This window comes from Leptodactylus fuscus, chromosome 6, assembly GCF_031893055.1.
Source record: "Leptodactylus fuscus isolate aLepFus1 chromosome 6, aLepFus1.hap2, whole genome shotgun sequence".
Classification (NCBI taxonomy): domain Eukaryota; kingdom Metazoa; phylum Chordata; class Amphibia; order Anura; family Leptodactylidae; genus Leptodactylus; species Leptodactylus fuscus.
Window position 1 is genome coordinate 147,265,712 of NC_134270.1, and position 10,183 is coordinate 147,275,894.

General features: G+C 44.0%; 1 protein-coding gene across 1 annotated transcript in view; it reads left to right on the forward strand.

Annotated features, from left to right (window-relative positions):
* DHX35 (DEAH-box helicase 35) overlaps window positions 1-6,163 on the forward strand; it is a 28,386-nt gene extending 22,223 nt beyond the window's left edge. Inside the window, exons 18-22 of the mRNA XM_075277548.1 lie at window positions 788-917; window positions 1,991-2,072; window positions 2,883-2,954; window positions 3,260-3,371; window positions 5,197-6,163. Of these exons, the coding sequence (XP_075133649.1) occupies window positions 788-917; window positions 1,991-2,072; window positions 2,883-2,954; window positions 3,260-3,371; window positions 5,197-5,241 (441 nt within the window). The 3' untranslated portion in view covers window positions 5,242-6,163. The remainder of the gene's footprint in view (window positions 1-787; window positions 918-1,990; window positions 2,073-2,882; window positions 2,955-3,259; window positions 3,372-5,196) is intronic.
* The last annotated feature ends 4,020 nt before the right edge of the window (window positions 6,164-10,183 follow it).

Here is a 10,183-nt window from a genome sequence, read left to right on the forward strand (position 1 = left end):
TACAGTATATGTTGCCCTAACATATATAGTATGCACATCAAGTAAGCAGCAAATAGGAGCCCATAGGTGACCTGCTAAGGCCCGTTAGCAATGGCGTGAGGGATCTTGTGCCTATACTAGCATGTAGTCATAGACCCCCTGTTATCAGTAGGGTTCAGCGTATTTACTTCAGTATATTAGGTCATTGGGATGTAACTTTAAATGGGTTTCCAGAACTAAAACATTGATTACTTGGATTGGTCATAAACATCAGATTGATGGGGTCCGACAACTGACACCCCCACCTATCCGCAGCTGCGTTCTTTTCCACACTCGCCAAATACAGCGCTGTACGTTATATAGTGGCTGTGCTTGGTATTGCATCTCCACCCCATTCACTTGAATGGGTCTGAACTGAAAAGAGGCCTTATGAGTGATGAATGTTACGTCACATGGACGGTCAATTTTGGTGCCAGGAATTAGCTATTATTGCTGGAGAAAGCAGTAATAACCTTATTTTATTGTGTGCCACCCATTCACATGAAGGACTGGCTATGGAGTGTGTAAGTGGGTTTGGTTGGCAAAGTATTATTGACATCTCTACACCACTAGTGCACATGAAGCCAATATTTTTCATATCAAGTAAATCCGCAATCCCTTGTGAGAGGTTTGTATCTGTTTCATTGCATTCTGAATATAGAATCCCATCCTCCTAACCATGTCTTGTATTCCCTATGGGAGTGCAGACTTCATCATTTCATCAGATGTTACATTTTTTTCAAATTTTCTTTTTCTATTGTTTTTGCAGTTCAACAAGAGCTCACAGTGGTGTCAGCAGCACTTTCTCAACTATAAGGGTCTTATGAGAGCTGTCACTGTGCGGGAGCAGCTCAAGAAACTTCTCAGCAAGTTCAAGGTACCCAAGATCTCCAGCGAAGGTGAGAAGCTGTAGAGGATGTGGGATGTAAGCAAGGTGTGCTGTTGTTAGGGTAAGTTCACATGGGGTTTTTTGGACTGGAACCTGAGGCGGCCTCCGCCTCAGGTTCTAGACCAAAAAATGGGTGCACTGCACCGGCATCCAGCCGCACTCCGCTTCGAATTAGGCCCAATGAATGGGCCGAGTCGGGTGGAGGGAGTGTCTTCAGGCCGAATCGCGAGGCGAATCATACTGAATAACGAGCACCTCGCTTCTTTTTCCAGGAGCCGGAACAGACAGACTCCTGAAAAAAACACCTGAGCGGCTCCTATTGATTTCAATGGGAGCTGTCTGGTCAGGATTTTGAGGTGGATACGGCCTTACCCTTAGCACACCAATCCATGATCAGGAGGCGTTTCTTGTGACCAGCTCAGTGTCTTTAAGGCTAAGACCCCACGCATCGCGGTTCTTCCCGCAGCGCTTTAAACAGAAAGTTCACTGAGTTTTCCTCCACGGACTTTGTTACCATTATATCTACTGGGAAGCTGCTGGCGTTTCCGTAGATATAACTGACATGCTTCAATTTCCAAAACCGCAATGGTTTTGGAAATTGCAGCGTGTCCACGCTGTGATTTTTACCGCAAAGTGGGCATGGGATTCACATGACAGTCTGTAGATCCTGCAAAGATCAGCTGTTCTATGGAGCCTCTGGTACCAGAACATAAACGGGGCACGTGATTGGAAACAGATCGCTTAATCCACTGTATGACAAAGATGTCAGAGTTATACAGCTCTGTATATAGTCAGGTGACTTTGGCGCAGAGCTGCCGTACCCCTGTTGGCTGCTGTGCAGCAGGTTGAGCTTTCTGGTTCCTGTTCTGGAGCCTTCCTGGAACACTTGATCTGTTGCCAAATCTGTGTGGCTGAGCCCAGTCGATCTGATAATGATGAACTATCCTGATAATACTTTGAGCTTCAGATTAGTGGGATCTGATACTTGTAGATAGACTTGTGATTGGTGGTGGTCTCAGCAATGTGTCACCAAGTCATCAGACTCTTCTCCCTTTAATGACACCTTTTTGTCTGCCCCACTAGGAGATCCGGATCCTATTTTACGCTGTATAGTGGCTGGATTCTTTGCCAATGCTGCCAAGCTTCATTCTACGGGAGTCTACAGGTAACTAGAGAGTGGGCACAACCAAGATGAGCGGCTTCAATAGGAAAATATAGTGTAACACAGCAAAGACACACTAACTTATGATTCAGCCCATCTTAAGAATGCTGCATGGTTGACATTAAAATCTCATTACACAGGGGACGTATCTGTCATCATATAGCAGATAATTTTACAAGGTGCCCACTGGATATCTTCACAATTGTCAGAATTCACTGATTTTTGCACAAATTCTGCACCTAAATCTGCATGATATTCATATCCCATACATGTCAGTGGAGTTTCTGCAACTGCATTGACCCATATCAAAAAATTAGCCAAAAACAGCCAAACACATCTTCTATAAAAATAACATATACATTATTTATGGGGTATAGCCTTACATTTCTATGGTGGAAATATGTCAGATATTTAAAGTAAATGCCCAAAATCAGAATACACCTTTTAAAGGGTTTGTTCAGTTCTTTTATGTATCTTGTGTAATGTCTAGTTATTTCCTCAGCTGTGTCCAATACTAGGTTCACGCTAGCATTTGAGGTTTCCGTACGATACTCCGTCCTACAAAATGTCCTGTAACCCCTATGGGGGCTTCTGCATCCGTTCCAATAACACAGAGCAGAATAGGACACTTGGACGTGTGCATGGGCTCTTATGCATTCTTCTCAGATCTATTACCAAAATGTTATGCCGCCATATTTTTGTAGAGCTATGTCATTCCCATATAGTGCAGTGTTAATCCTAGTACTAGTCAGCTTGTCTTGACCTGTTCTTTTGGACAATTTTATTTTATTTTTTGTTTTTTTTTCTCCCAAGGACAGTAAGAGACGGTCATGAATTACATATACACCCAACATCGGTTCTATATGCAGAGAAGCCTCCAAACTGGTGAGTCCGTCCATGTATACATTGTGCAGCACAGTCCGGAATAACTTTTGTGTTACTTGTCATTCGTACACCACAGCCAAAGATCGTAGTGTTGTGCTGCTACTTTCTCAAATAATGACAGTGATTGGGGTCATGTTGCAAATTGTCACAGCAGCACCCCTAGTGGTTGTGCTGGGAATTACAGTATGACTTAATTGAACTTGGTTTTAGGAAACATTGGGCTAATGTAAGAATGAACACATCTGCATGGCATCAGTATATTAGAATATTAAAAAAATAATACGTGTCCTGTTTTTCCCCTCCAGGGTGCTGTTTAGTGAAGTGATCCAAACCAGCAAGTACTACATGCGGGATGTCACTGCAGTCGAATCTGCTTGGTTGCTGGAGCTGGCCCCACACTTTTATCAACAGGGAACGGTACGGCTTATGTCACTTTCATCAACGTTCATTTTTGTTTTTTTTTCTGTAAAGTACACTATTGTGTCATGCACTGGAACTGGACTACATGTCCCAGCAATCCCTGTGCTGCTTAATATACTGTATGCAGAGCACTGGTAGCGGTAAGCAGTCACTGGCACTTATTCTGAATGTCAGTAGTTCTGGTAAGGTTGAATTCAGACTGCCATAGTGCAGCTCTGTTGTTACATTTGCAAATTCCATCCTGACTGTGGGGCTAATAACCCAAACTAGCACTCATGGCTGGCGTGGTATTTGTGCAGAAGTGCCACAGAATGATCATATGTTCATATAGAGTCTTAGGCCTCGTTCACATCAGCGTTCGTATTCCGTCCGGGGGAGTCCGCATGAGGACCCCTCCAAATGGAATACCGAATACAACTGCAAGCAGTGTGCCAGTGAAAGCACACGGATTCCATAGACTATAATGGGGTCCGTGTGCTGGCCGCCAGATCTCCGCAGAGGTCATGCGGACTGGAAAGCAGTTCACAATCTACTTTCCTCTCCACATGACTCATGCGGGCAGCGCGCGACAAGCACACGGACCCCAGTATAGTCTATGGGGTCCGTGTGCTTTCACTGCACACCAATTGCAGTTACGTTCGGTATTCCGTTCAGTGGGTCCCCATGCAGACTCCCCTGAATGGAATACCAACGCAGATGTGAACCAAGCATCAGCATCCCGTCACATCTCAGACCCTGCGCTGTCCTACTGAAGGACGTCTCTAGATACAATGCCATGTAAGGTGTCAGCCATTGATCTACAGGGTGTATAATACCTATAGGTGACACATGAGTCAGAGGAGAAGCATTTACATATGCCCAAACCAGACTCTGTAGATAACTGCGCACAGCTAACAATTACGCTTAGACTATGTTCACATCTGCATCAGGTTTCTGTTCTTCTTGTACGTTGATGGAAGAGAAGAATGGAAAAACGGACTACAAAAATATCAGACACGAATGGGGCTCAAGGATCCCAATTGACCATAATGGGTTCTGTCAGATATTTGTTATTTTTAGCAGAAATTGCTGGATGAAAAGAAAACGGGTCTTGCAGGACTTTTTGGCCAGATCTGTGCCTGCTGGACACCTCATGCACATGTGAACCCAACCTTATGAGGGCATTGGATGTATCGGTTCGGAGGTTGAGTGGAGAAAATATTAAGGGGTTGTCCAGGAATTGTAGGATCAGCCATAAATATCTGAGTGGTGGGGGGACCGACCGCTGGCCCTGTTACAGAGCTGTACTTGGAGTATGTCCAGTCCGTATACAGTAGATAGAGCCAGAAGATGTCTCAGCGCCTTGTATAGTAGCCGGGCATTGTTACTGCGAGTCAATTGAGAGTTGAGCTGCAGTTAGGGTCCATTCACACGGAGAAAAATGGTGAGGAATTTTCTACGCTGAAAAAAAAGCCTCCCATTGATTTCAATTGAATTTTCCGCTAGTGGAAAAAAAAAAGCTAGCAGAACCCATGAACCCATTGAACTCAATGGGAGGCTTTTTTTTCAGCATGGAAAATTCCACACCAAATTCCTCCGTGTGAATGCACCCTTACAGTGCCAGCCACTATACAGTGTATTTGCTTTCAGCTCTGTGCACTGTATAGTACTAGGACTTGGACATATTCCACAAACAGCTGATCCATGTGGGGGCTGGCTGTTGGCCAGGGCAGGCCATAAATAAATTCCTGTAAGTCCTATTTAGGCTAAGTCTCTACATACCATACAGTCCATATTTAAAGGTACAGCGCTCCGCTTCATCCCGTGTCTTTCCTTCACACAGCATCTATCTCGAACCAGTAAAAGGGCCAAGCTGGACAATTTGTAAGGCCATTGCATTCCTGCCTGACCACAAGAGAGAAAATCGGCTCCACTCTCGCCAACATTTCTCCGTCTGACCTCAGCTCCCATGGAGACCTGCCTGCCTGCCTTCCTCTGAGGATGGAGTTCAAAACCTCTCACCGTTTCGTGGGACGGCTTCTCCGCACCGAGCATATTCATGTCCACATAGTCTGAGCTCCGGATTGTGTTTGGCTGTGCCATTCCACTCAGCGTCTTCCGTTAGGCACATGGTATATATATATTTCTAGGTATATATATGTATGTATAACAGAAAGCCCTTTTATTTTTTTAAGTTGTAAATGACGGAAAGGAGATGAACGGATTCGGATACCGGGAATAAGAATCTGGTGCCGGTTTTACATAGGCTTCATTTTATCAAGCACATTCACTTCTATCATGGGGTTTGTGAGGCTCCTGAGGTAAAGTCTCGTGTCGAGCAGAGTCGAGAGCAGCTTAACTCTTTGATGACCTCACTAGGTGCGATAATGTGCCTAGAAACCCCCAGGTACCGAAAAAAGCCATTGCAATGGGTGGCAACTAATGTGAGTGAGGGGTGTGATTATGGCCCAGTGCTTATCCCAGTAATACCTGTGATGTTACTAGCCACGTGACTACCAATCTTTGTGCCAAATATATTATAACAGACCAGAAAATAAGGAGGTGAGGGGGTTTTAAGCAGACAGCAGTACATGTCAATTGTGATTCCACGGAGGTTTTGTCTATGTGATACCTATTTAGTGGTACACAAATGGTCTAAAACACCCAAAATGTGAACACCATATTGAAAGGTAAGGGATTGGCCAATTAAATTCCTCTCATTGTCCTTATAGGGTTTGTCCGACCTTTTATTGTTTCATTTTGCCGGTCAAGGAGCATAAGAAAAAAAAATCCTTTACTCGCCTCTCCCTGGGCCTCCATTGCCAGTGGCAGCAGCTCCAGTCTTCTGTATACAGGCTATCCTGTTTGTCCCTGGTGTCTGCTGCAGACAATCGCAGCCCTCAGTGGTGACCTCTACATAAATGGCACCTGTCTGCTGTGACGTGCCGTATGTGAAGAGGTCACCTGGCACAAACTGTGGGTGCAGGCAGAGATCAGTCCCTGCAGCCACAAAGAAGGGAATGGAGAGTCGGTCACGCTAGTGCACTGGTGCCCCATTTCCAAGGCTTTAGGGGGACTTTTAGTCTGATAACTCCTAGAGATGCAATGGTCTGGAGCAAACCTTACTAACTTCTATAGGAGATTATTCTAGACCTGGTCTGTGACCTCTAATCTATGAAATCGTCTATTGTGAGTGATGAATTCTGTGTCTTATCTACTTCTACATGATAGCTGTGATCATCAGTGTGCTGATAATGATTTGGTTTAGTGGCCAGAGTCAGAACTGCAGGATTTTTAGACATTTTTTAAATTTAAATATAGATAACAGATAATGTTTAAAAAAAAAAAAAAAAAAAAAAAACCCAAAAAACCTGACAATTAAAAAAAAATAAATAAAAAATATATATATATATATATAGTTCAACATAAAACTTGATTTAAAAAAATAGGTAATTTTCCGTTTTCTCAGGAACGTCTCTCTTCACAGTAGCGTCTATTGCGCGGTACTGTGAGAGGGGGGTGTTCCTTATAATGACGCTTGGAGGTGACACATGCCCCCTCCAACACCAGTACTCCTCAAGCGTCATCATAAGGAACACCCCCTCTCACAGTACGGCGCAATAGACACTACTGTGAGGAGGGACGTTCCTGACAAAACGTTTTGCGTCCGCAAAATCACGGTCGCAAAATAGTGCCGCGTATACGATCCCGGCTCCCATTGAAATCAATGGGAGCGTATACGCCGCTCAAAATCTCACACGGCGTATACGTGCCACATCACGCGGCACGTTACTCCGTGTGAACGCACCCTTAAGCTGAATTTTCCTGCCTGACCAAATTCTGCCATGGAAATTGTCAATTCTACATCGGCCAGGCAACATTTTTCTATCCCCCATTCACTTCAATTGGAATTATCAAGCAGAATCTTAATCATTAATTGCCTTAGTAGGTAGAGTTGGGACTGCAGGATTTTTAGAATTTTTTAAAAATATAGAGAACATTGCTAAAATATAAATCCTCTTTAAAAATGTGGGCAAAATTCCCTTTCATTGTGGTGTTAATATTTTAAGGAGGACCTGCCACCTCTTCTGACATGTCTGGTGTAGGAAATATTAGCAAAATTAACAATTCTGGAGCGTTTTTTCTTACAAATCAGCATTGTCATTCCTCTGTTATTCCTCCTGGAAATTGATAGGTACCGTTCCCATGTCCTTTCACAATCTGACCCTGTCCGCTCCAATTGAACAGTGTCCAATGGGACAGTGTGGTGTCAGTTTGTTCACTCATTTCCAGGAGTGATAACAGAGGAACAGAATTGTTAGTTAAAATGAAAGCTGCTCCATGGTCGCCCAATATTATAGGGCCAGTTTGTAATATAATATTGCCATCACTGATGATGATAATTTCTGCGTCCTGACGCTTTTCTTCTCCCCACCGCTTGGTCTTTGTCACAGGTGCTACGCGACAACCTAAGAAAACAAAATTGTTTGCCTTAGGCTAGGTTCTGGTCGTTTAAGGGGTTAATGATCGTGTAATACGTAAAGCGTGCATATTAGTACAACCTGGTCACCAACCTCTTACCCCACAGGTCACATGGAAGCGTACACCATATAGAATACAACGTACCGAGTCTCTGTATGTGTCCTTGGTCCGCCACAGCCTTTTGCCTGTAAATATCTGTACATCATCACAATAAACCAGAAGGTACCTCACCGTGTGATGTGATTACTGACACTCCTGGCAGCAGTAAAGTATCGCCATACGCCGCCCGTGACACTGACATCTGCCAGGCCCTGCTGTATTGTAGACCTCCTATGCATCCTCAATACGGCTCCCTGCACGCACCAGATTTCAGAAAACCACAATATTCGCCGCCTCTAATAACGGTTGAATCGATTTTGTTACCAAAATCTAAAATCGCTCTATCAATTTTTCTAAAATATTTTGGAGCAATGACCACTTTCCACCATTAGGTGGCACAATAACACCACATCATGTTCAACTCAAAACTTGCCGTACTGATTTCTGGACCAGTGCCCGTCTCCTAGTGTTATTATAGGGGGAGATTAATCATACATTTTATGTCAATTTACAGGGTATAAAGTCGCACAATTTTGGCGTATGGCCATATTTGTGCCAAAAATTTCTACTTCCCACTGTTCTGAACCCCCCCCCCAAAAAAAAACAAAAAAAAAACTCTGCATTTTACAGTTCTAGCAAAGTGAATGAAATTTTGTTTAATTTCATCCACACATTGTGGGGAAAAAACAAATGGAAAAGCTGAGTTTCTGAAAAACGCAGAATGTTCGCTTTATCGAGCGAAACGCGTTCTCCATAGACTTATATGGGATGAGAAATGAAAATGCAACAACAAAAAAAAGCTGTGAATGCATTTTTTTTTGTCAATCTATCTATCCTTTTATTTATTTTTATTTTTCCTACTTGCATAGCGCCATCCTATTCCGCTGCACTTTACAGACATTGTTGGTCACTGTCCCACAATCTATATTCCTTATCAGTATACTGCATCTTTGGAGTGTTGGGGGGGGAGAACATACAAACTCCTTGCAGATGTTGTCCTTGGCAGGATTCGAACCCAGGACTCCAGTACTAACAACTGAGCCACCATGCTGCCGTTATCTATGTATCGTATCGATCCATATATCTTTGTCTGATTGATCTATCAATCTATATCTATAGTGTCCATTTTCTGGTAGCCTGATCTACCAGGTTCCTCAATGATGAGGTGAATGAGGGAGCAAAAGTCCTTCCAAAGCTGACTGGCGCACCAATGTACTTGGGTGACTTGTGCTCCATTCACTTTTCTGGGACTGCGGATGCAGCCAGAGATTACAGTCCCATAGAAGTTACTGGAGAGTCTATCATACGAGTCCTTTGGTGCTCCATTCCCAAGGGGGTTTTAGAGGAACTTTCGTTCCCCCCTTCTTCTCATCTCTGAGGGGCCTGGCAGTCGGGCCCCCAGTGATCGGACACTTATCGGATAACTTAAGTCTCCTTAAAGGGATTCAATCATTAAAATTGCATTTTTTTCTCCCTAACATGTAGGAATAGTCTTAATAAAGGCTAGTCTTCTCCTACCTTGAGATGTCTTCTTCGCACCGCCGTTCGGTAGAAATCCCGGTTTTCTTCAGTATGCAAATGAGTTCTCAGCACTCAAACAGAACTAGTGGCGTCCCCAATGGTGCGAGAGAACTCTCCAGCGCCGCCTCCATCTTCGTCTGGAACACCTCTCGCCATGTCTTCTCCCAACCTGGGTTTCAAGCTTCTAGGCACATGCAGTTGACTCTGCTGTCAGGTTTCGGGGAGAGCCAACTGCATGTGCATGTGGCCATTTTTTGTGTAGTACGCTCATTCAAGCGGCCACAAAAAAATGGCCGCGGTCATGCACAGTCAGCTCTGCCCGAGGCCAGACGGCAGAGCTGACTACGCTGCCTAGAAGTTTGAAACCGAGGACTGGAGAAGACGCGGAGAGAGGCATTCAAAATATAGTTCATGTCTTACCTTAACCTGTTTTCACAGACCCTTCAGTACACTCAGATGTGCTAGTAATCTGTGAACACGGGCGCTCCTTGGATACAGAACGGCCATGTAAAAAGTGAATTCTTCACTGCCATTTTGTACCACAGTCATGTGAATATAAGGTAGGAGTATGTGCACACTGGATGGACGTGCTGCAGAATTTCTTTCCAGTTTTGAGGGCAAAAGACATGAGTATCAGCAGAGGAGATGACATTTATTCAAAATTTCCATGAAAAAAAATTCACAGCGCCTATAGAGATTCTAAATGTGCGGCACAAATAGACATTTCA